The following is a 25,047-nucleotide window of genomic DNA, read 5'->3' on the forward strand; positions in this document are numbered from 1 at the left end:
AAGCGCAGACAGAAACGAATGACAGAAAGAAACACATCAAAAGCCAAGACCCATAAGCCTCTCAGTCGCAGTGAATTCGCCACAGTTCTCGATCACAGTCACTGATATATCCAGTGCGAGTATGCAGCATGGCAAAGTTATCACTAATCAGCAAATCACCCTTCTCCCAAGCAAAGCGCAGACAAACTCTATAGTCATATGTGATGCGGTCCACAACCTTGACCAGATCATTATCGTCATTCTCAATTGAAACATCACAGGTCGAGAATTTGGTCTTGGTTGAATCCCAAGGCTGATGCCAGCGTAGGCACGGCAGCCCGGAGGTAGGATGTTTCACGATCAAGGGTAGATTCTTGAGTTTCGCATCCCAGAACCCATCGTTATCCATAGCCCAGGTAACCTTTACAAGACGCTCAGCAGACCACGGGAGAGGCAGATATCGGAAAAACAGCTTGGAACTTGCAAACAAGGTGTAACCATTGCCCTTTGGCGCAGTGGCAGGACAAGTGAAGAACTGATAACCCGGTGGGTGCTGGACTTTCTTCTTCTCTCCCGTTTCTGGGTCTGTGATCTCGTCAAACTTGAACATCCCATCGAAATGCATTGGCATAGCCTCATTCGAAGTCACATTGTTGCCCATCTTGTCAGAGCGCCCGTTGTCCCGTACCTTTTGGATTATGCCGAAGCTCCATGTGAGAATAGTGCCTAGCTCTTCTCCCTTCTTGACATAGAGATCTTCCTCTAGAGTCTCGCAGAATCCACGTATTACAATGGGTGACATGCCATTCGACAGCTGGCGGACCTTTTTCATGGGGATGGAGCGGATCGACGGCGGTGGATTGACATTGTCGATGTCAGTAGGGCGGATGATGAGTCCGCAGGGATAGAGGTGCTCGAATTTGACAGATAAGCCGTCCTCGGTCCAGTCGAAGAGACTTGACTTTTCGCGGAATAAATATGGCTTTCCGTTCTTATAAATGAGGTCGTGCGTGTCACGGACGTCTTCGGCATGGACCGTACGATATGAACCATCCAGTCCGACTGCCACAGAAGAGTGCCAGGGTGTATACCCCAGTGTACCTCGGATCTGTGGAACAAGCGAGATAGAAAGTTTCTTCTCGCCCGCGGACTCGTGGATGGACAGTCGGACGTAGTCTTTGCGATTGGCTTTGATGGCCGCCGCGAACATTTTGCCGCGAATGATCATTTGCCTTGCCGTATCGGCAATCTGTGCTTGTCGAGCGCGTTTTGACATGGTTTTTGTCTCCTGATGTGCTAGATCCTTGGTGAGGAACTTGATGTAACCGCGATATGTCAGGCATGTATCATTGTCGGTTTTGATAGCCTCCGTCGCGTCGAAGTTCGGATCAGCAAAGGTGTACATCAATTCTCGGCGGAGACAACTAGCGTGAGCTAGATAGAATGCCTTTGCAGCCTCTGGAGTTGAGGATTGGAACCATGGATGCTCGAGAAGTTCGAAAAGGCGAATGAATTTGACATGATGGAGCTCTTTGTCGATGGCCATTTTTCGAAGGGTCTCTCCATAGTCCCAAACGGTTTCATCGGGAACGCCCAGGATATCTAGCCGATGTTAGTATTGAATATTTGTGAATGTACGTCTTGATCATTTCTTTACCATTGTATACAAGTCCATCCGAGCTGATATACACATCGGCACCAGGGGCGTATACTTCACCGATGTTTTGGCAAAGTCCATTCAAATGAGCCAAGGCCAATTCTTCACCAAAGTCGGGCATAGTGCCCAGCACTTTACTGCTTGCATTGGGTGATTTGAAAGGAAATGCGGGTAATATCATGCGGATTGGCTCTTGTTTGTCAATTTGGTCCAGGACAACTGGAACAAACGACTCAAAACCCTTCCAGGAAATACCCGACTTCTCAAAGTCAACACCATAACTTTCGATAATTTTCAATACATCCATAGCCATCACTTCATTTCCAGAGCCATTTGAGATCTCAGAGGCGATGGGTCCGTCGAGCACTTTTTGTTCGTGTTGGTTGGGACCATCGCCGTTTGAGGTAATAGCCACCGGATCGGCGCTGTCATATTCGGAAGACATGATCTCCAACTCCACAGTCTCCATATTGACTTTCTTATTGGGCATTCCATTCTTGAAGGGACCGATTTCATTCTCGGCGAGGGGGTGGTATGTAGTGGGAACAATGTCCGCACCCGGTGCCAAGGCGACCATCGTGACTTGAAGTGGAATGTATGTTCCCCAAGGGAGATACTCTGGTCCAGTCACTGTTCTACCCAAAGATATGAGAGAAAAGCTTGATTGGCAAGTATGTATTGGTCTCACTTGAGTCCTGAGGAAATAGACAAGATGTGTAGTTTGATCCAGAACCAGATGGTGCTATATAACTAGCATCGGCCAGAACACTGATCTTGGTGACAGGAAATTTGGAAACTTCATCCCTCGTTCCGATGACTGTAACTCCTGATGCGGACTAAGATGGCAAGTCTTAGGTTCAACCTAGGGCATCCCAGGCATGAATAGCCATCACTCTGTACAACTTGAGGGCATGGTTTCCTACTCTATTCCCATAAATGTGGTCAGCGTGGAGGGAATTTGTCAAGGAACCTTTACCAAGTTAGTAAAAGGCTTGAGGTTGAATTATGCCCGGCCGAGTCCGAGAAGCTTAAGCTCAGAAAGCTTCACTTATCCTTTCATTGATGTCAGCAAAGCTGGTGTAGAACAGAAGAATGAGGTGACTTGAGGGATATTTCCAGAGTAAATGAGCATGGCCTCCATTATCCAATAAGTTTGATGACTAGGGATGCATCCAGGTTCCAGATCCATTGCACAAGCCGAATGCTTGGAGCCTATATGTGTCAAGGAAGCTACGCTTTCAAGGTTGGTCTCGGGATCCCCGGCAGCCCACTACCAATGGTAGTTAATGACGACAAACCTATTCGGGCAATCCTATGTAGATTCAAGACACATGTAACCTTTGTGACTTGTATCGGCCAAAGCTGAGCAGCAAACTCGGTCTGATCCACAAGGTGGTGGCAATGAGAAGGATTTCAGCACAAAATTCCAGCCGCTGATGAATCGTGAGAGTATATGCAATATGTAAGATAATGAGCCTAGTAGTAAGATGGAGTCCAAGTTTCCCCAAGGAAGAACCACCAAGGAATGTTTATTTGTGGAAATTCTACCCGTGACATATACATTGGGTTTACAACCTGAGCTGGGAATAGTACAGAAAAGCGTATATTGCCTAATTGGACAGGGTCGAACACACGTGTTGTGAGACGTGATACCTATGCTGTGTTCAAATTCGATTCCACGCTAGTGCTTGGCCATATAGATTAATGACATCTTGATAATCATCCGCCATGCCAGCTCACTCTTTCATCTCACGCCAATCATACTCCATAAGTCGAGCGATAAATGCCGCCATGTCATGTGTTGTCAATTGACTAACAAGGTAGCATGTGGCGTCTAAGCCTGAGCTTACGCCTCCCGCTGTGAGAAGTCGAACACCGCGTCCTTTCAAGAGACCTGCATCAAGATATCGCTTGTGCAATACAGTTGTGGCAGACTCATCCAGAGGATTGGACTGAGCACAGATACCCCGAAGTCTGTCAAGCGCATGGTGGTGGGTTGTCACAGTCATTCCACCGAGTAAACCTGCGGCACCGAGCAGAAAGGAGCCGGTACAAACCGACAGCAATATTCTGGGGCCTGAGGAGGTATCTGCAGGAAGGGCTGCAAATTTGCGAATCAAATTAAGCTCTGGTGCGTTTTTTTCCATTAATGGCTGTAAAACAGGCGGGGGACCACCTGGGATGACCAGGATATGAAACTCCGAAATATGATCAACCGCATCTGGCAAAAGCAGGTCTGCATGAACGGTGAGTGAACTTGCAGCACGAACCGCAGGGCTGCAAGCGACAGTTTTGATCTCGAACATTCTGTCGGGGTTTTCTGGGTTTCGGTTGTGCGAGACATGGGATAAGACTTCGATTGGGCCTGCAAAGTCGAGGATGTCTGCGCCTGGAAACAGAAGAACCGCGACTTTGTAGTACTTGTTGGGGGATTCAGAAGACATAATTCCGACAAATTGCGATCAAGTCTAGCAAGATGTACCGAGGTTGGAGTAGTGGAAGCGTGGGTGGAATAAACAATAGCAGTGATATTCCTAGAGATTTTGGGTTTCGCTTGAAAGAGATTAGAAAGAGGTGAATTCTACCTCGGAGGATTTCTGACTCTGCTGACTCCGGTGCAAATAACTGGCCGACTTTGTACGACCCTGCTCTCCGCATTCACCGATTCGACGGTTGGGGATTCTCGCAAGGTGTCCAATAGCATGGGCCATCGGTAGTGCGCTTAAAAATTAAGCTGTCTCGGATGTTAGAGCAAGGTGTCCGGGGATGTAAATGTCTCACCTTGAATAATCGCATGGGTGGCCCAGAGAGATAAGATGTAAAATGATAGGAGTTTTAAAAAAGTCCATTGGGATGGAATCATGAATAGTTGAGGAGAGAGATATAATCTGTGCTCTCGATATATCTCTAGGTAAATAGCTGCCTGAGGCCACTAACAGTCCATTCAGAGAGACTGCAGTTCGTACCTTCTCAGATGCTCTTGATATTAGTCTCACTCTTAATTGACCTGAAATATATTCTAGTCTTCTGGTTATATCTTCAACTGGTCTTGCTGTATACATAGGTTCCGGAACGACAGCCCCCTGCACGACGCAATGACTCTGCAGAATGAGTATTGCAACTGCCATAGTCTTGCAACAGTCACGAAGCCAGTGTGTCAGAGTCATCTATAATTACCTTTAGAGGCAAAAACAGAAGTCCCGATCTCGTCGACTTAGGGCTAATATTAGTCATTAGATTCCCCGGGTCTCCGGGGATGTGGACACTCCGACTCCCCGCTATCCAGACAGTGGGGAATGGAGCTGAATGCACGGACCGTATTCCGTGGGAGGATTCACCTAGTTGTCATGTCGCCTCCATGTCTCAAATTCTGGTCGAGTCATGTGGTTCGCAAGGCTGCTCTAGCTGGAGAGTAGGCTCCGGGTTTGCATTTGCGAGTGCGTCGGAAAGCTACAGCTAGCATATTAGGGTGGAAGCATTGCGATACTGTGAAAGATTCTATAAAAGTATGCATATACTAAATGTCCAATGGCGCATATCACACTGAAGAGTCCATTCAGCTCCTAAAAAAAGCCTCCCCTTCAACAAATTTAAGGGCATAAGGTTCAAAAATAACGACAATCATGAGATGGACCGAAAAGAGACTCCAGCGCCACGCTGAAGAAAAAAAAAACAAGTAGAAATTAGACGCTTTTCCAGGGGTCGCCCCCAATCGCTAGCCCCACAGGGGTGGATGAATATACTCTGCTGCACGATCCAGTATATTGGGCATTGACCATTCACCACTACCAGAGCTTTCTGGTGTAGGAGGTGGAAGAGAACCAACGCTAGGGGTCATGTTTGCCGCCACAGGAGCAAGTGTTCCCATGGAAGCGGAAGTCGGGTTGAGGTTAGGATGAGTGGGGTACACGGGCGTACCATTACGTCCCATTGAGGGGCGCGCATTTGGATTCCCGAACGCGGCAAGAAGCTTCTGCAAAGCACGATGCGTTTTCGCGAGGGACTTTGCCCATTGCGTTTGTGTATCAGGGGGTATCACAGCCGGAGAAGTTGGATCTACCACTGGAGCGATGGGGCCTGGGGGGTTCGTGGTGCCCGTGATAGGGTCGTAAGTGCCGAGGGTTTGTGGCGGCGAGGTCATATTGGCCACATTGGGAGACTCATTGGAATCATAGGCTCTCTCCGTGCTTGCTCTCTGGGCAATGATGCCTTCGAGTGAATGGAGAAGATTCCACACATTTGGGTCCGCTTTCGCCTCGTCGATGACAGCAAGCAGGAATGCGGAGCTGATCGCCCGCTGCAATGCGATCCAGGACCGAGCTGCGTGAGAGCTGATATTGTGCAATTCAATGTAAGCTTCAACAGTAGTCATCAAATTCATCACGCAATTTTCGCGCATGCTGGCTGCGCTGGCCTCACTGATATCAGCCATTGGTTTGAGCGCTGGCCGGCAGAGCTCAGAGGCGAAATAAGAAGAATGCAATTTCAATACAACTCGCTCCAGATGTTGCGTAGATGTGGAACAATTCCTTGCATCTCGCAGGTACGGTTGTGCCTCTACCATGATCTTCTGGATGCGTTCCTTATAGACTTGTATACTTTCCAAGCTTATTTGCGCGTGTGGGCTCAGCATGCGAATGCGGACAACCTCTAGTGCAAGCGAAATGACTCGAGACAGAGTCTCAAAATAAGATAGATCACCAGGTTTTGAGCCATCTCTGTAAGCGATATCTGGTTGGCTCACTGCAGTGGTGGAAGGCCGATCGTAGGAGAGCGAAAAATGGCTGTCTTGCCATGCCATGGACCACCTATTTATGTCAGGGCCACATACTTTAGGTTATGAACAGAAAAATAATTATCTTACCAGACATGTCGTCGGCGATATCGTTCAGCTGACGAAAATCGACTTGACTCCACGTGGAGACCGAGCGCCAGGCCCATGCGAAGAGTCATGCCAAGCAAGACGTAAGAAATTCCGGGATTCATATTGTATGACAATACGTTTCCTATCACAAGGAGGGTTTGAATTGCCTCAATGGTGGGCTGGGAGAGGAAATTTGTCATGCGGAGGCACTGATAGGAGCAGCACACTGTTTGAGGTGTTAGCCAACTACTCCAATAAAATGCTTGGCGTGAATCACATACCATAGACCTGCGAGGTCAATTCCCTTTCCTTGCTCCCATAGTCGGATGACTGACATCCAGAGGCAAGGATAGCGAACAGTAGTCCCAGGTACGCAATGCTCACGCCGAAAGGCTTTTGCGCTGCGTCTGCATCGGCCAGGTATTCTCCACCAATAGAGGTTCGTGTCGCCAAAAGAAGCTCGAGAGTGTTCTCAAACTCAAAGATGTCCTCTAAGACAGGATATATGGCCCCCGAAATGTCCCTGTAGTAGTAGAATAACCTATAGCGAGAACCCCTTGTTAGCACAGACAATCTCAATCAAAAGTTGAATTCAAAAAGACTACTCACTCTCTGCATTGTTGATCACTGGGAAGGGCGCTGCAGACAGCAGTGATATCAAATGTTGACATATCGGACGACCATAGATCAACAAATGGATAGGTCGCAGACTCATTGTCCAGACCAAGCTTGGGGAGTATCCCTCCTTCCAAAAGTGCTTGAAGCTGATCAGACCCGGACTGATTGTTGAGAATATAAGCCAGAACGGAGCGAGATCCCAAATGGACAGTGCCCTTGCCTAAAGTATTCGCAGCGTGTATGCCCTCGCGTTCCGGCGAGCCACACTTGGAACGGGAACTCGCATTGGGACTCTGCACGCTTCCGGTGTCCAGGGAGGTTGGAAGGCCGTCTTCCGCCCTCTCCAACCCAACTCGAAGGGATGAAATAGTAGATTCCATTTCTTGCAATCTGTTGCGCACATTATCCCATTCCTCGCGGGCGATCGAAACTCGACCACCACCACCTGCAGCAGGAATGTTCGGTCGGCTCAAGGTTGGCTCATGTTTCACTTCTGCTGGCGTGTCATCGTACGCATATGCTGTTGAATATTCGGGTATGGGTGCCGTTGGCGCGCTAGGGGCAGCGCTCTCATGAAAGGCTTGCGATCGTTTCTTGGAAGGGCGTTCGTAGGAGCAAAGGTCTGCATGGTCGCGCTTAACACACCCGTCGCACGGCAGATTGCGATCGCATTTAACTTTACGCGCATGGCATGGATAGCAGGCTTTGGGCTCACGGGCCTTGCGCTTTGTGCGGATGATCGCGTCTACCTGGGCCTGCGGCAAATCGGAGACCGCTCTGTTGGGCGTAGAAGCCATGTCGGAGGTAACGGACGGCGAGAATGTAGTTGATGTTGGGTAAGGCGACGTCATTCGGATTCAAAAAAAAGTATTTGGTGCAATATATCTTTACTCGGTCTCGAAGTTGTCGTTGTCGGCTTATAGAGTAGTGTTTCATTCGGTCATTGGCAGCATGGAAGTGGAGGATCGGAGCGATTTAGGAGTTTGACTGTGGTTTCAACACATTGACGACAGGTAGAGTTCCATAAATTCATTAGTTAAAGCAGAGCAGCATGTTAGGCAATAAGAGCTCGATTTGAAATTGCACGCGATTTTGTTAAAGGAAGCTGGGATTAAGCGCCGGGGCAATGCTGCAGCAGCACGTGACGTGGGGCGTCCAAATGCGGAATTAAACCCTACGTCAGCATCGTATACCCTCCAGGGCTTGGAACATTCCAAGCCTCGGCATAATTTGTAAAGGCAAGAGATGTTTGGTAATAGAAGGTACAATGATTGTATATTCCTTGTTGAAATTTACTAGGAAAAAGGAGTGCTTTTCTGATACCGTACATAGTCTTTGGTTGAACTAACTATAAGTAACTAGTCAGTTAATAATGATATGGGTGCTTCGCTAACGTTCAGCAATTACTATAACTATATCCTTTGATTCCTGGTTGAAAATATAGAAGTAGCCCTCTAGGTGGCTCTCACTGCGAGGCACATTGCTAGCTGATTAGGTGCAAGCTGAACAGTGCGTACTCCATAGACTCGGCCTCATTTCTTCTACTCGTGCTGTGGTCTATACCCCACTCCCACTACTATTGACAAAACATTAACCGCCTCTTCACCCTTTGTGATTGGCCTTGACGGGCTATTGGATTTCACGGTAGGACCCAGCGCCCATATATGTCATTTCCATAACCACTAACACTGTCCCTGTTTTGTAGGATTGCTTACCCCGAATTAAAGCCCATTATATCATAAACACTGGTTGAATTCACACTCTCAGGTCGAACCTTGCCGGTTGATTTCGCCGGTGTTCCCTTCAAGGCCGTGGTCAAAGCTGTTGGAGGCTAAGTCGTTTTATTGCCATGCTTTAACCAGTGATCAAGTCTCTACAGGGTATTTGGTATCGCACTGCATAGCGACCACTTAGGACTATGGTCCCATCGGCTCTTTTGCTAACAGCAAACTGGCCATCTATGGAGAATATAATTTATAATACAAGCCATTGTAAGGGCGTGTATTCAATTCCGAGGTTTTCTCGTGTGGAACGGCACATTCTCCCGCGTAAGGGAATTATATTGAACTCTTTTATATGATCGGCAGACTATACCTAGGTAAGCGACTATTATGGATCCCACTCGTATGTATACAAAGTATGATTGGTCTATTCTAAATAGTCTGGAAGGATCTCGGGATATTCTACCGCATTTAGCGGGGACCCGGCAGAGTTTTGCAGACGTTCAGTGGAGTTAGAAGTTATACATCGATTTTTTGTAGCCTTTTTCAGGAAATTTCTAGCTTGTTAATAAACGTTACCTAAGAACAACTTTTTAGTATGACCATGATTATTTCGCCAATACCAGAAATCTATACTCCGATGCACTATTGGTCTGTTAGGGCCATTCTAGAATGGCTAAAGTCCCCCTTGGGATCTTGGGCTTTAACTCTTATAAAAGACAAGTGATTGAGTGGGGCACCAAAGTACTTCAGGATGAATTGAGTTGGGTGTGAAGGATTTATGTTGAGGAGACCCTACTAGCGGTTCCTCAAATACTAACTGCAAATGTCTTAGTTTGACGTTGTTACACACTTGGTCTATGGCTCTGTGTCATCGAGACACACAACGCCAGGATTAATATTAGAGGACATCTTGGGGGATTATCCCCATGTTTATAGAAGTAAATACGTAAGACGCTATTCTGATTCTTATGGCTGGTTAAAATAAAAACAAAATAGTAGTTCTGCAGTAGGAGAGATCATTGAGATAACAATGTTCTTCTGTCCTATGCAGCTCTGGGCATCTTTTGACGCAGAACGGGTGGAGCGGGTTCCTGAGGTCCAGGACGTCCTCGAGGCCACAGCAAGGGTCGCCCACCTGGATCCAAGGGCAGTTTTGCGGGAACCAGAGTCGGAGCACTTCGAGTATCACCTGTATCAGGTAAAGCAGCGATGATTTGAGGGTAGCTATTCGCAATCCACAGCATGTCATCCTCGCCGCGTGGGGCTGACGCTGTATATAGCATTTGCCGTAGCCATGGGCCATCCAATCTGTTCAATCCATTACTCCAACCTCGATCTACCTGACATTGCACTCTGACCCATTTTGTCATCCGCCTTTCATCGGTATCCAGTATGGTGACTTCAAGTTCAACCACTGGGCCAGTCTGTAGTCTACCATCGGCCAGTTCTACTGTGTTTAGTCCCATGACTTGGGGTTCCCCAGTCGATCTTCCCATAATATGTTGAAGATCACCCGCATATAGTGTCATGATGGATGCCCCAGTGTCATATATGAACTCAAGCTCTGCGTACCACCTCGTGCCGGGGACGCGAATGGCAATCATATACTAAAACAGCATCAGATTTGACCAAGCAAGGATCTTTGGGGGGCATACCGTGCGAATAAAAAATCCATTAGGCGGGGGTTGTCCACCTAAACCAATGGCTGCCAGTGAGTATGAAGGTCCGGGCCCAAGTAGCTACTTGTGAGTCTTTGTGTTATTGTGACTGTTCATCTAAACGGGCCTCGAGGAGAACTCACTCCTTCCATCCAAAATCCGGTTCTACCAGAATGGTGCGCGTTGAGAACCTCAAATTCATCCCAATTGAACGGCCTTGGCTCACACAATTGCACACCTTTGGACCAATAAGTGACCATTTCTTGATTCCAATGAAGCGTTCCTCCGCGGTAGGCCTTCAGCAGTGCCCGGACATTAGGGAGCTGATTGAAGTCATCCAAGCTTTGTAGTTCAACTTCCATGTTCCTCAGAATTTCCAAGCGTTTGAGGACCTCCAAGCTATGGTTCCCAGGTTCCGATTCGCGCAGTGCACTGTGGGACATTGTATTAGCAACTCCTCCGCTAAGAGTATTAATTTAGCTTACATTCGGCCGGCCTGCCAGAATTTCAATCCCTTTAGTCTGTGTTCAAAGATGTGAGGCATGATATTCTCTTTGATTCTCACGTGGCATCTTTCAATTTGTGCATCGAGATCACTGCGCCATATTAATTAGCATGTGGTCAAATGAGTGAAACGCATATACAGCAGCGTTGTCAACTCACTGTGGGCTTAGATCCCGCTCAGCCATGCTCCAGCCCGAAGGCAATTTGTCAGGATCTATCAGGGGACTAGATTGTCGTGGCCATGCCTTCCTTTCCGGCCGTACTGGTACGGGCGTTTTGAATCGACCCACGTACGATGTAGCGAGATCCGGAAGTAACATGTCAATTGTAAAATTTTCATCTCTTGGGACGTCGCTGATCAAATCTTTCGCAGATGGCACATACTCGGATTCTGCTTCACTGGCCTGTCCTTGTATGACTTTGCGTTTCTTTGCCTTTGGTGTCTCGTCCGATGTCTTTCGGCGTTTCGTTCCCTGCGGTGTCGACAGCGATAGCATGGATTCCGTCGGTGATTTTGAAACTGATTTTGCCTTCCTGGCGGGCATGATTCTGGTAGGCTTTTCTCCCTTCAGACGGTGCTTTCTCTTTGACCTAATCACTGTCGTAGTAGTAGACCCCATACTGAATACAGCGGGCTTATATACCTAGGTTTTAGGCAATGTTTAGCAACAATTGATTTTTGTTTGACAAACAGCGGACATTGAGAGAACAAGGTGATTTTTCTTATAGCTAAAATGCAAACATGATAACATGTAGGAAGAAGACGGACCTTCAAAAGGCTTCGCCTCAGGGGCCAAGAGGCTATACAAAGAAAAACACATGGACCGAGTAGCACTAAAACAGCGATTGCCTTCATTTCCGGGTTTGCCTTTGACAGAACTTGGTTAGTTGGGGATATCAAAGAAAACCATTCAAAATATAAATTTCGCAGCATGAAACAAAGAAAGATGACACTAGAATCAGCGAAGCTGTACCTATATCTCTTGATCGCAATCTGGCCTTGCCTTTTCCCAATATTCAGTTCTTGTTTTAGGTGTAAGTCGTGATCATTTTGCTAAGACAAATAAAACTCGTGAACTATAAGATATGATATTAAGAATATACATTATAGCGCATGGTCATAGAGTAAGCCTAAGAATTGATAGTAACAATCATTTACTAAAGTTTCCTTAATGTATAGGATACGACAATTATCGGAAACATCATCATAGTTGAGACTCAAAGCTACTTTAGACTAATATGGTAGGGCGGTTTTTCTACCAATGCTCAAGTCGTGGTGGTACTTGTAGACAAGGGGCACAAGGTCAAGGAGAGTTCCTCACACTGACGAGTGAGTGGAAAATGCACGATTAAATCGAACTCGACAGTTGATGCCCTCGCAACAAATTTCAGAATGGAATGATAGTTAGTTAGTTAACGTATTCGGTAAGCGAGCCGCCCATGTAAGCCAGCCGCCCACCCAACCTAACATATTGAATTTAAATGCGTATATCTCAACCAAAACACCCTTAAATTAATTCAACTAAAATGATTTATCTATCTGGACATGTTTCTCTTCTATGCCCCGGCAATCTGCATATTCCACAAGCTCGCCCGGCTCGTGTAGCTGGCTGTAAACCCTCTGAAACCTGCTCACGATAGGTATTGATACGCGCTACTTGGGCCTCAAATGGCTCTGAACGTAGCTCACGAACCTCCTGAACTGAGAGATCTCCTTCGTGGGCTATCTGCCTAGTCGACCGAGTCCGTTTTTGTTTCTGCTTCTCGTTGGTAGCGCGTAATTCCTTATTTTCTTTCGCGAGTAGTATAGCACCTTGCATTGTGAGACGGAAGCCTTTAATAAGCTGGTTTAATGCACGATCTGATGGGCTTGGTGGACTTCGAGATCTTGTACGAAGTAAAGCTTTGATTGATGAAGCCTGTCGACGTAGTTCTTTCTCTGTAGCGGGTGTTTTTGGTGTGAAATTTCGGCTTGAATCACTACCCCTACTCGGAGGGGGGTAGGGGTTCGAAGCTGAATATTCAGCTTCGAGATCACTCTCTCTGGTGAAAAAGGGACTAAACCAGCTGCTCCGAAGCTATTTTTAATAGTCTCCGATTTAAAGGCTTTAGTTCGTGCGAGGGGGTATGCTTCGAGGAAGTCAAGTTTATCGATATAGTTGATCCCACTCCGCATTTTCATTTTAACCATCCGACCGTAAGAGCGTTTTAACACCGCAAAACAGCCGATATCGAGAGGCTGTAAAAGGTGAGAGGAATGCGGAGGTATATAGATTGGTATAATGTTATTTTCCTCGCAGATTTTATCGAACTTCGGGGTTAAATGGCTTCCGTGACCGTCGAGTACTAGAAGCCGATACCTCCCCTTCGTACGCGAAGAAGTCGAAGGAATAAAGAGATTTTTAAGCTAGCGAAGTCCAATTTCATCGGAGGTCTAACCGTTCGGGCTAACTTCAAATCGCTAGTTATCCGGAAGACCATCGAACCATGATTCAATAAAGACTTTGCCTTTAAAAATAATACACGGAGGGAGGGCCCAACCCGAAGCATTCGTACACTCGATCGCGGTCACCTATTCACGATTTCTAGGTTGTAAAAGCGAGCGCCGACCGTAGAATTCGCTCCTTGTTATCACCTTCGCAGTAGCGATTAGCCCTATTGCGAAACTAGTCTCATCAAAGTTATAAACGTCATCGGGGTCGATTCCAAATTGAAGGATGGTATTTTGAACAAGTGTAAACCACTCTTGAATGATCTTCGGGTCTTCGCACTTCGCACGTTCGTAATTATAGCGTCTCGAGAATCGGGAGGAGAGGAGAGGGTGTCGTTTCACAAAGTTATAAACCCATTTTTCGCCGACCGAAATAACCGGGGTGGTTCCGCGATGTTCGAGGAGAAGGTTCGCTATTTCTCGAACGGTAGAAGGACGGGGGGCAGCTCCACGTAGATCCATAGAGAGAATCTATTTTTGAAGAGATTCCTCTTCAATTGGTGTCAATTTGTGTGAATTTGCGCGCGTAATACTTCGTTTAGTATGGCCGGAGAGGCGGTCGCGTAGAGTTGTACGCGGTATATTAAAACGGCGCGCCACTTCGCGAATTGATGATATTTCTTTATTCTTAAAAGCCTGAATAGCTAATAGAATCCTACCCTCTTGCTCTGTTGAATTTCGAGAGCTTTGAGAGCGAATTGGTGGCATAGTGGGTGGTTGAACTAACTAAGTGCTAATTCATGGACGCGTTTTAGGTTGGGTGGGCGGCTGGCTTACATGGGCGGCTCGCTTACCGAATAGTTATAGTTATCTTGTGGCCTAAGGTGGGAAAGTAACTGGCCTGAGGCCCTAGGCGGAACGGAAGATTCTCAGCCCCGGCTGACCAATTGAGAGTGACGTACCAGGTAGCTGCCAGTGTTTAGGTCTGTCACCCAACTCAGCTCTGTTGACACTCACATCGTTTTGCTCCCCTCCACCTTGGACAAACGCCTATTTTTGCTATCATAACTACTTTTAATTCCACTATCGGTCTCCTTTTCCAGCCTCGATCACCGAAACCCGCCACCCAAGCCCAATCATGGAGCGTAACCCCGCGGAGCACGATGAGGCTGTGTCTCAATTCTGTGCTATGACTGGAACTCCGGCTTCAGAGGTAAGCTTCTTGCTGAAATTATGTGCAATACGGTCGCTGATTTTGACTGCGTGATTCTCTAGGCTCAGGAATATCTTGCTGCCAATGGGTGGGACATCGAAGCTGCCGTCACAGAGTTCTTTGCGGAGCAGGACGAAGCATTGCAAGATAGCAACACGAGTGGCGGGGGACAATCAGGCACAGAAGGTAGCTCTGGAGCTCCTTCGGGGGGTAGAACTCTCGGGGGAGGTGCCGTACCAGCCTCATCCTCTGCGGCAGCTGAGTCCTCATCATCCGCCCGAAACACTGCGCCTAAGAAGAAGTTTGCGACAATGGGAGACTTTGCTTCGGGAGGAGGTGGTGGCGGTGGTGATTCGTCCGATGGCAATGACACCGACGACCATGACCATGACTTCTTTACAGGTGGTGAAAAGTCTGGACTAGCTGTGCAGAACCCGGATGACTTGAAAAGGAAGATCCTCGAAAAGGCTCGCAAGTACGTTCTTTAGATATTGCCGGGTTTGATAAACCTAACTAACATTCAAACTTCAACAGGGCGCAGCCTCCTCCTTCGGACGACCCCCAGCCAAGGGAATCACACTTCACCGGCACTGCCCGCACACTCGGCGGTGACGATGCGCCAAGTCAGGTTATTGAAAATCCCTCGGCACCTACTCAACAGCGTGCCCAGCGTGTTCAGCGAACTCTTCATTTCTGGGCCGATGGGTTTTCCGTTGATGACGGTGAACTGTTTCGATCAGACGACCCCCGCAATGCAGAGATCCTGGACGGTATCCGCCAAGGCCGCGCTCCTCTGTCTATCATGAATGTTCAACCCGGGCAGGAGGTCGATGTGGAACTCAAGCAGCATGAAGAAAAGTATACTAAGCCCAAGCCTAAGTGGAAGCCTTTCTCGGGTTCTGGACAGCGCCTCGGTAGCCCGACCCCCAGTGTACGGAGCCAGGCCCCCACACCTTCGTCCTCCACGACTACATCATCTGTCCAGGAGCCACCGAAGCCCACTGTGGACGAGTCACAACCTACGGTTACCCTACAAATCCGTCTAGGAGATGGCACGCGGTTAACGTCTCGGTTTAATACCACCGCCACAATTGGCGATGTCTATACATTCGTCGCTGCTGCTACCCCGGATGGCGCAAACCGCGCGTGGGTCTTGATGACGACTTTCCCCAGCACAGAACTGAAGGATTGGGATGCCGTTCTCGGCGACATGCCCGATTTCAAACGTGGAGGTGTCATTGTGCAGAAGTGGCAGTAAAATTCACTAATACTCTCTTTCGTCTTGAGACTTTCCTTGGAGTGGTTCCAAAAAGCGAATACCAGCAAGGGGGTTTTATGGGTTACATGACATGTCTGATACCGAAAGACCTTGATATTTGCTACGTAGAGCAATGGCAACTCGCCAAACAAGCTCCGAATTCAAAATAAAGGACCAATCAAACCTTTCATATTCCGAGGTTCCAAGTCGTGGATTGTTGTAGACCGAACGTTAGTCAGAAGGCGATTGATAAGCGCCCGAATATCGGCCTCCCCACTCTTGAAATTCGTCATTGCGCTTTCAGTTGCTACAACCTTTCTTTTCTCCAATTTAAGCATACATTATACAAATATGCCTCTCACTGGTGTGAAGAATGTTGTATTGGTACGTGCACGTTCAATCCCTTGCGAGCTATCGGCGCGAAAAAAAGAAAGTCATGCCCCTCATAGCTTATCGATAACGAGGGCACTGCTAGAAGCCATGCGCTAGAACAGTTGAGGGCAATTTCTTGGAAATGACTGACAATGCATTCTTGAATATTAGGTCCTTTCCGGTAAAGGAGGTGTGGGCAAATCCTCCGTCACCCTCCAACTCGCCCTCGCGCTCTCGCTCCAAGGCAAATCCGTCGGAATCCTCGACATCGACCTGACAGGACCCTCAATGCCACGGCTAGTCGGACTCGAGGATGCAAAGATCACACAAGCGCCAGGTGGATGGATGCCAGTACCTGTTCATGGGGCTGAACCCGCAGTTGAATCCGACGCCTCGGCGCCCTCAACACAGCCCAAACGCGGTTCCCTCCGCTGTATGTCCCTGGGTTTCCTCCTGCGCGATCGCGGCGACGCCGTAATCTGGCGCGGACCAAAGAAAACAGCTATGATCCGCCAATTCCTATCAGATGTCTTCTGGGGCCCCACTGATTACCTGCTCATCGATACGCCTCCCGGAACGAGTGACGAGCACATCGCGTTGGCTGAGCAGCTCCTCACGCTCTCTACCACAGACGCGGCGGCCGCTGCGCAGGTAGGCTTGCCTCGACTTGCTGGTGCGGTACTTGTTACGACACCGCAGGCTGTAGCGACATCGGACGTTCGCAAAGAGGCAAACTTCTGCGTTAAAACTAAGATCCCTGTGCTGGGAGTTATCGAGAATATGTCCGGATATTCTTGTCCATGCTGTGGGGAGGTTAGCAATCTGTTCTCCAGTGGGGGAGGACAGGTTATGGCCCAGGAATTAGGTCTGCCATTTATGGGCAGCGTGCCTATCGATGTGAAATTCGGAGAACTGGTTGAAGGAAAGATGGAGGCTGGGGATAGTGATGAGGATGATGAGGAGAGCCCAGAGATTCAATCACAAGACACTCCCGCTGAGCCTGATGATCGGCCGCTCGTTGAACGATACCGGGATACCTGGTCTTATCCTCGGTTTGAGGGATTCGCGCAGACCCTTATAAGTGGCATTGAGGGCCCGACCGCCGTGTAGCAGTCTTGCTCATGGAAAAGTGCCTTTGATTGTTTTCTAGCGACATCCATCTTTCCTGCTTTTATTTGCATTGCATCATATAGAAGGTGTTGGCAATTTTTGAATGTCAAATCATTCAATTGATGAATCAGTCTACACCTTGAACCCGAGCACGTGTCCGAGCACGTGGTAGCTTCTCCTCAAGAACTACCTAGGTAGTCTTCTTGCAAGAGACACAATTCGCCCTGATTCCCGAGTCTGAAATCACCAAGCTCGTTAATTACGTTTGCTTTCTCTCGACAAGTGAGAGCGTCATCAAAGCCAGCTTATTTACCATAGGTACCTCTCTTCCAGAAGTATCGGGTCACAGAACCAAGGCAGAAATGACTCCTCATTAGCCAAGGATAGAATTTAAAGAGGCGGACTACGTACTTTCATACGAATATCCGAACAAAAATCTCCCACGTGGTATCCGAGGATATGGTCTTTTCTGTCACGAGAATAATTTCCTTTTCGGACTGTTCTGGATGCCAATTCACAGTGGAATAATGTAGCGAAAGGTCGTGTGAGAAAGCACGCGACCGCACAGCGCCCAGAGATTTGCAACCAGCAGTTACATGATGCCAAGGGTAGGCTGTGCATCCGTCGCGAGAAGCCCGACTTCCAAGTCTCTCGGCGCCTACGGTGAACCCACGTCAAGCTCTATTAAGCGTGCAATCGCAGCTCAGCACACAGTAACGTGCAGATATACCCAATATGACTGGCCCAAGTGATCCGCAAAAAGAATATCATCGCCGGAAAACGTACTTGGTCCGCTCTTGGCGTCCGCTACCAAGGCTTGGCGCCAACTCCCGCCGGTCTTTGGTTGTTGGAAAAGTTCGCCCTGGGATCAACCAATGACTGTCGTTACAAGTGCACGCCCTCAATGATATCTGTATTATGGGCTAGAAATGAAATCACCATGGAGCTCCATATGGACTTAGACCAAGTTCAGCAGAAGGTTCTGTCACAGACCGCACTTGGCAATAGTCGTCCCCAGATCGTATAAGGACGCCATAAATCCTAGACATTAATAGACAGTAAGAATCAATTCCTTTTCTCGTGATCCATATCCCCCTTGTTGTGTGGTCACACACACCCCTTCGTCGCCATGGTCCCTCTAGTCACCGCGAAGTACGACTGGATCCTAGCAATCACCACCATCGCCTTCGTCTTCAGTGCCTTCGGTAACGGTGCCAACGATGTCGCCAACGCCTATGCCACCTCTGTCGCTGCCCGGACACTAAACATGGCCACGGCCGGTGTCCTGGCTATCTTCACAGAGTTCATTGGTGCAGTAGCCATGGGCAAACGAGTCACCGATACAATCAAGAACGGAATCATCGACATCGACCGCTTCGAGGGTAAGCCCGGTGCACTCATGCTGGCCATGGGCTGTGCCGAGATTGGCAGCGCTACCTGGTTGATGGTCGCCACTGGGATGGGCTGGCCTGTCTCGACGACGCAGACTATCGTCGGCGCCCTCGTTGGTGTTGGTTTTGCTTCCCAGGCTGATATCAACTGGTCCTGGACAAAAGGCAGTGTCTCTCAGGTCGCTGCTTCGTGGGGTATTGCCCCTCTCGTGGCAGGTGGATTCTCGGCTATCATCTTCGGTACTCTCAAGTACAGTGTCCTTGAACGGCAAGATCCCTTCAAGTGGGGAATGCGTATGATCCCGTGGTACCTTGCCACGACCGGAGCCATCCTCGCCCTCTTCATTGTCATCGAAGCCCCCACGGCACCCTCACTGGAGGAGTTCGGTGGTGGCAAGGCAGCCGGCATTATCCTGGGTGTGTTCGTTGGCTGCTTCGTCATCGCCCATGTCTTCTTCATCCCGTATTTCAAGCGCCGTCTCGTCCAAGGCGATGCCCGTGTCAAGTTCTACCATATTCCCCTCGGCCCCCTGCTGCTGAGAGAAAACCCACCCCTGTACTTCCCAGGAAAGGGTGACGCCGCTGTGATCAACTACTATGAAGATGCTTACGGCGAAGTGCGAGCCGGCCAACATGACGCAGCCAAGGAAAATGTCACATCAAATGCAGACTCCATCACAGCCACGCCGGAAATTACAGCAATGTCCCATCCTGAAAAAATCGGGGATGACGAGGAGAAGATCAGACCGGCAGCCGAGCCACGGAAGAAGCATCTCGAACCAACTGAACGTTTCATCGACCCTGTCCGAGAACTATCCTGGACAAACCCCCAGAAGGCCTATGGTTATCTCAAATACATGTTCCTCCAGGGTGTCACCCGTGATGTAGTTTCACACGACTCACCTGAGTTGCGGGCAATCCACGCACGTGCCCACCGGTATGACGACCGCGTCGAACATCTCTGGACATACTGCCAAGTTGTATCGGCTATGATGATGTCGATTGCACACGGTTCGAATGACGTGGCCAACGCTGTCGGTCCCTGGGCTGCTGTGTACAGCACATACCACGCCGGTGTTGTCGAGACCAAGGCTCCCACCCCTATCTGGTTCTTGATTGTGGCTGGTCTGCTGCTTGGTCTTGGTTTCTGGTTTTTCGGATACCACATTGTTCGTGCGCTCGGAAACAAGATTACGCAGATGTCGCCGACACGTGGCTTCAGTGTTGAGCTTGGGGCAGCTATCGCTGTGCTTTTGGCTTCAAGACTTGGATTGCCCGTTTCCACGACGCAGTGTTTGACTGGTGCCTCTATGGGAGTGGCTCTCATGAATTATGATCTTGGCGCCGTCAATTGGAAGCAACTTGCCTTCATCTTTGGTGGCTGGGTCTTGACTTTGCCTTGTGCCGGATTGGTTTCGGGACTGCTTTGTTTGATGGCGCTGAATGCTCCTCATCTGTAAAAAATTGTTATACTCATGAATACCCCCTGAATGATTACAACCTGTCTGGTTTTCAGGTGCTTTTGATTAGAATTCTGCTATATACTTGACCACTCTCTATTAATTCTAGTCTATTTAGAAAGAATCCACATTTTGAGCACAAAAGAATATATATTTTCTTATTTCTGTATCGGCTAAGTCCGACGTAAGATGTGATAGCACTTTAAATATCAATATTAGCGCTGCAGCTTGACACTTTTCTACGAAGTACTCCGTACTCCGTATACATTTTCTGCATGCAACCTGCATGATGTATCACATTGCATTTCAAGTCAAGTCTGCATTCAGTCATGTTCAAAATCTGAGGCCTCAGATTCTTTCTAATTTCATTATAAATTCAACAATTGAGGGATTATCTGCAACGGTGGAAGAGAAAGTATGAAGAGACTACGGAGTAGACAGTGTGGAGCTTCACAAAATGGATTCAGAAAGCTGTATTAATCAATACCCTGTAAATATATATACATGCAGACATATTCGTCTCCATTGTTGAGATAAATTAGCTTCTTTTGCCTTGGTGAAATAAATGTCCATCTCATTCTAAGTTATGTATTATTAAATCCAAGAAAGAAAAGACCATTTATCGCCGGACATGTTCGGCTTTGTGTATAGGCGTTGTAAAATCTTAAATCGTCACGATCCAGTCGAACGACGGGTATCCTTCTAAACACACAGAGGATGAATCCTCTATTTGGTGCGCTTGTAAATTTTGCCAAGGAAAGCCTCGAAGACTTCCTTCTTCAGACCCTTAGACTCATCGACAGCATTGATCTTCTCGCGTAGCTCGCCAACAGCCTTCTCCTCGTACTCCTTGTAGACCTTCTCCAGCTGAAGCTCGTTGAAAAGAGCCTTGACCTTGGCCTCCTCAGCAGCATCCTTGCGGCCGTAGGAAGCATCCAGGAGCTTGCGCTGCTCAGGAGTGCAGCGCTGGATGGCCTGGTTAACAAGCCAAGAGCACTTGTTGTCCTGAATATCGGTACCGATCTTGCCAATGACGGATGGGTCACCAAAGTTGTCAAGGTAGTCATCCTGGATCTGGAAGTACTGGCCCAGAGGAATGAGAATGTCGTGGGCCTGCTTGAGGTTTTCCTCAGTAGCAAGCTGCAGGTACATCAGTGCCAGAGCGACAGGCAGGTAGAAGCTGTAGTAGGCGGTCTTGTAGGTGACAATGAACATGTACTTCTCCATGGAGAAGTTGTCGAGGTTGACGTCGTCCTCGGGGGCGGTAATGAGGTCACAAAGCTGACCAAGCTCGGTCTGCCAGGTGGTCTCGTGGAAGAGCTCGACGATGTCAATGTAGGCGGGGTGCGAGCGGAAGCGCTGCTTCAGGATGAGGTAGATACCGGCCTCCAGCATGAAGGCGTCGTTGATGGCGATTTGGCCGACACCCTCATGGCGGTACCAGCAGGGCTGTCCACGGCGGGTGATAGAGGAATCCATCATGTCATCGCTGACCAGGAAGAAAGCCTGGAGCAACTCAGTCATCCAACCCAGGATGCTGAGGTGCTCGAATTGCTCCTCGGTCAGGGGCTGCTTGAGGAGAGCAAGGCCGGTATCAGGGACCGAGAGGCCACGGTTGAGCTTACCACCGGGAACATTGACATTGAGGGACTATGGAACACAATTAACGGTGTCAGTGATGATATTTCGGTCAATCAAGACAGGGTGCGTACCTTCTCGAACCACTCGAGTGCATTGTCGGGGAGGTTGTAGCGCTTTGCATGCGCAAGGATATCCTGGGCCAGTTTAGGGAAGATAGCCTCGAAGTCGGCGCGCTTTGTAGTAGAAGCCATGATGAGAAAGTTTGAGATAAAATCAATCGCCAATGATCTGACAAGGACGAAAACGAACGCAACAATAAAAGGACCATTTACCCATTTCCCCGCGGAGGGACAATTTGTTATGTTTGCAATGTTTGCAATGTTTGTTCTGTTGCTGTTTCTCCAGGCGCAACCCGACGACGACGTGGATTCTTCAAGGCCATTGAATGATCATCAGCTTGTTTTAGAATTTGTGAGCATTAATAGCGTGCTCAAAATCCTTGCTACTCTTCTTGTCTTTCTTTCGGGCTACGCAGGTTGCTCTCTCATCCGTATCAACAACGCGACACTTCTATTTACACCACTGGACCTTTGCAAGTCGGGATTGAACTGCTGTGGTGGTCAGCTTATTTCACCTAAAAGAAGCATGAGACTGGATTGTGGCAAAACATATTGATACCCCTAGAGCTGCATCGGCGCCACAACAGCTGTTATTGAACGTTCTGCCTCGGAACACCTCCGCCTACTCGCGACAAAGACGCCCGCCATGGAAGAACCTACTGATGATGGAATCCGGGAGCTTATGTACCAGCTGGAAAATGCTGCTATCAAATGCTCTGAACGATGCCTTTACCAATCAGCAAAATGGTACGACTCATAAGCTTCATTCGAACAGGCCGGACGTGCTAATGATGTTGACCATCTCAGGGCAGCTGAAATGCTCGATTCCCTCCGTCCATTAGATCATGAAGACACCGATCTCGAGTCCCCGATGGAGACAGATCCTCCTCCACCAGCAACAAATCCTTATCTCAAAGTGGGCGACCCAGTAGAAGCTGCCCTCGAAACGCAAGAGTCCTACAAGTACCTGCTTGCCAAATCTTATTTCGATACCCGGGAATACGACCGATGCGCGGCTGTGTTCCTCCCCCCGACAACACCGCCCGTTCCTTTGTCGGTTACCTCTCCTAACTCCAAGCCGAGACCATCGCGGACTTCACACAAGGGCAAGGACAAGGCTTCACCGTTCCAAAGCTCAAAGCCCCAAAAGACCCAAATACAGCAGAATCCATATCCAAAACTCAGCCAGAAATCGCTCTTCCTCGCCCTTTACGCAAAATACTTAGCCGGAGAGAAGCGCAAAGAAGAGGAAACGGAGATGGTGTTAGGTCCAGCAGATGGTGGGATGGCCGTCAATCGAGAGTTGTCGGGTCTTGCTAGAGGTTTAGACGGATGGCTATCTGAACGAACTGCACAGGGACTGGACGATCGGGGACAGGGATGGTTGGAATATCTTTACGCCGTTGTCTTGTTAAAAGGACGAAATGAGGAGCTGGCGAAAAAGTGGCTGATTCGTTGTGTCCATCAAAACCCATATCATTGGGGTGCCTGGCAGGAACTGAACGACCTCTTGGGCAGCACAGAAGACGTAAGTTCTTCGCATCAAGATTTCTTCCCTTGGTACTAATTTTACCAGTTGAAACAAATTCTCGAACTTCTGCCGCAAAACGTCATGAGCTTAATATTCTACGTCTACTGCAGCCAGGAGCTGTACCAGGCCACAGAAGACACATACAGGTCACTCTCCGAGCTACAGTCAATGTTCCCAGAAAGCGCATTCCTCAAAACACAGCACGCATTGTTGTTGTATCACTCAAAAGGTAACTACCCTGGCTCCGGCGCATCACCCAATTGATCCGATCTAACATCATTCAGACTTCGAAGAAGCATCCCATATTTTTGAAGGCATTCTAGCAACATCACCCCACCGCTTAGACAGTTTAGATCACTATTCGAACATTCTTTACGTGATGGACCAGCGACCTCAACTTGCGTTCGTCGCTCAAGTCGCAACCGCCACCGACAAATTCCGCCCAGAGACCTGCTGTGTCGTGGGTAACTACTACTCATTGAAATCTGAGCATGAGAAGGCAGTAATGTACTTCCGACGTGCACTCACCCTCGACCGGAACTTCTTATCCGCATGGACCCTCATGGGCCATGAATACATCGAGATGAAGAATACCCACACCGCCATCGAATCGTACCGTCGAGCTGTCGATGTCAATCGCAAGGATTACCGCGCCTGGTACGGGCTCGGACAGGCCTACGAAGTCCTAGATATGTCCTTCTACGCCTTGTTTTACTACCAGCGCGCCGCAGCACTACGTCCATACGATCCAAAGATGTGGCAGGCAGTCGGATCGTGCTACGCGAAGATGGGCCGCGTGGAACAGAGTATTCAAGCTCTCAAGCGCGCATTAGTGGCTGGGTCATTACAGCCAGATGATGGCGGACAAGCGGGTACCGGCGCAAACAATGGCTCTGGGAGTCGCAAGATCCTTGACCCAGAAACCCTGCACCAGATCGCGACACTCTACGAGCGTCTCGGCGACGAAGAGGAGGCCGCTGCATACATGGAACTCACTCTCCAACAGGAGTCCGGTGCTCCTATCAATGATAGTGTAGATGACGAGTCCTCTGCCTCGGAGCATGAAAGTGATGCCGAGATCGAGCATTCAGGAGACGAAGACACTGATCTGTCGCAACGACATCGTCGTAATCGCAAGCCTCGCGCAAAGGCTGAATCATTTGCGGTGCAGAACGATGACTCCATTGTAAGTGAGACGTGGAATGGTACTGGTGTTACAGCAACTACATCCAAAGCACGGTTGTGGTTGGCACAATATGCGTCACGGAACGGTGATCTTGACCGCGCGGACCAGCTGGCTAGCGAGTTGTGTCAGGATGGGATTGAAGTGGAGGAGGCCAAGGCGTTGATGAGGGACGTACGGGCGAGAAGAGAGGGTGCGACCTAGTTGCATCGGTTAATTGAGATATGGATGGATTATCATGACAGCGAAACATTTTACTGGTCTTTATGAATAATAGCTACGTTTGTAACGCCCATGTTCAACTCGTAGAAGCAAAGCCAGTATGATGAGTTGCTGGTCATGTATGAATAGTGCTCACAGCCAGTATGGTTGTCGTTCGTAAAGATAAGGGGGT

General features: G+C 48.7%; 9 protein-coding genes across 9 annotated transcripts; 4 read left to right on the forward strand and 5 right to left on the reverse strand.

The window, feature by feature from the left end:
* Positions 1 to 61: 61 nt before the first annotated feature.
* xanB (isocyanide synthase xanB) lies at positions 62 to 2,213 on the reverse strand (the record flags this gene model as incomplete). Its single annotated transcript, XM_056726544.1, has 2 exons — positions 62 to 1,581; positions 1,637 to 2,213. 2 exons carry the CDS (start codon positions 2,211 to 2,213, stop codon positions 62 to 64), a joined length of 2,097 nt encoding a protein of 698 aa, XP_056577395.1.
* A 1,159-nt stretch (positions 2,214 to 3,372) lies between these two features.
* xanA (isonitrile hydratase-like protein xanA) lies at positions 3,373 to 4,080 on the reverse strand (the record flags this gene model as incomplete). Its single annotated transcript, XM_056726545.1, has 1 exon — positions 3,373 to 4,080. The coding sequence occupies one exon, from the start codon at positions 4,078 to 4,080 to the stop codon at positions 3,373 to 3,375; it is 708 nt and encodes a 235-aa protein (XP_056577396.1).
* Positions 4,081 to 5,351: 1,271 nt separating this feature from the next.
* N7517_008817 (putative C6 transcription factor) lies at positions 5,352 to 7,969 on the reverse strand (the record flags this gene model as incomplete). The annotated part of the gene is made up of 4 exons (XM_056726546.1): positions 5,352 to 6,444; positions 6,501 to 6,726; positions 6,782 to 7,041; positions 7,110 to 7,969. 4 exons carry the CDS (start codon positions 7,967 to 7,969, stop codon positions 5,352 to 5,354), a joined length of 2,439 nt encoding a protein of 812 aa, XP_056577397.1.
* A 1,916-nt stretch (positions 7,970 to 9,885) lies between these two features.
* On the reverse strand, positions 9,886 to 11,549 carry N7517_008818 (uncharacterized protein; the record flags this gene model as incomplete). The annotated part of the gene is made up of 5 exons (XM_056726547.1): positions 9,886 to 10,449; positions 10,498 to 10,581; positions 10,644 to 10,932; positions 10,986 to 11,096; positions 11,164 to 11,549. 5 exons carry the CDS (start codon positions 11,547 to 11,549, stop codon positions 9,886 to 9,888), a joined length of 1,434 nt encoding a protein of 477 aa, XP_056577398.1.
* Positions 11,550 to 14,573: 3,024 nt separating this feature from the next.
* On the forward strand, positions 14,574 to 15,906 carry N7517_008819 (protein phosphatase regulator SHP1; the record flags this gene model as incomplete). The annotated part of the gene is made up of 3 exons (XM_056726548.1): positions 14,574 to 14,648; positions 14,711 to 15,123; positions 15,183 to 15,906. The coding sequence occupies 3 exons, from the start codon at positions 14,574 to 14,576 to the stop codon at positions 15,904 to 15,906; spliced, it is 1,212 nt and encodes a 403-aa protein (XP_056577399.1).
* Positions 15,907 to 16,257: 351 nt separating this feature from the next.
* Positions 16,258 to 17,388, forward strand: N7517_008820 (Mrp/NBP35 family ATP-binding protein; the record flags this gene model as incomplete). Its single annotated transcript, XM_056726549.1, has 2 exons — positions 16,258 to 16,290; positions 16,450 to 17,388. 2 exons carry the CDS (start codon positions 16,258 to 16,260, stop codon positions 17,386 to 17,388), a joined length of 972 nt encoding a protein of 323 aa, XP_056577400.1.
* A 1,129-nt stretch (positions 17,389 to 18,517) lies between these two features.
* Positions 18,518 to 20,239, forward strand: N7517_008821 (inorganic phosphate transporter; the record flags this gene model as incomplete). The annotated part of the gene is made up of 1 exon (XM_056726550.1): positions 18,518 to 20,239. The coding sequence occupies one exon, from the start codon at positions 18,518 to 18,520 to the stop codon at positions 20,237 to 20,239; it is 1,722 nt and encodes a 573-aa protein (XP_056577401.1).
* A 726-nt stretch (positions 20,240 to 20,965) lies between these two features.
* On the reverse strand, positions 20,966 to 22,071 carry erg20 (bifunctional (2E,6E)-farnesyl diphosphate synthase/dimethylallyltranstransferase; the record flags this gene model as incomplete). Its single annotated transcript, XM_056726551.1, has 2 exons — positions 20,966 to 21,889; positions 21,952 to 22,071. The coding sequence occupies 2 exons, from the start codon at positions 22,069 to 22,071 to the stop codon at positions 20,966 to 20,968; spliced, it is 1,044 nt and encodes a 347-aa protein (XP_056577402.1).
* Positions 22,072 to 22,585: 514 nt separating this feature from the next.
* On the forward strand, positions 22,586 to 24,857 carry N7517_008823 (anaphase promoting complex subunit CDC23; the record flags this gene model as incomplete). The annotated part of the gene is made up of 4 exons (XM_056726552.1): positions 22,586 to 22,686; positions 22,747 to 23,467; positions 23,516 to 23,699; positions 23,755 to 24,857. The coding sequence occupies 4 exons, from the start codon at positions 22,586 to 22,588 to the stop codon at positions 24,855 to 24,857; spliced, it is 2,109 nt and encodes a 702-aa protein (XP_056577403.1).
* Positions 24,858 to 25,047: the final 190 nt, after the last annotated feature.

The sequence above is a fragment of the Penicillium concentricum genome (genome assembly GCF_028827145.1).
Source record: "Penicillium concentricum strain IBT 3081 chromosome Unknown utg000003l_segment0_segment0, whole genome shotgun sequence".
Classification (NCBI taxonomy): domain Eukaryota; kingdom Fungi; phylum Ascomycota; class Eurotiomycetes; order Eurotiales; family Aspergillaceae; genus Penicillium; species Penicillium concentricum.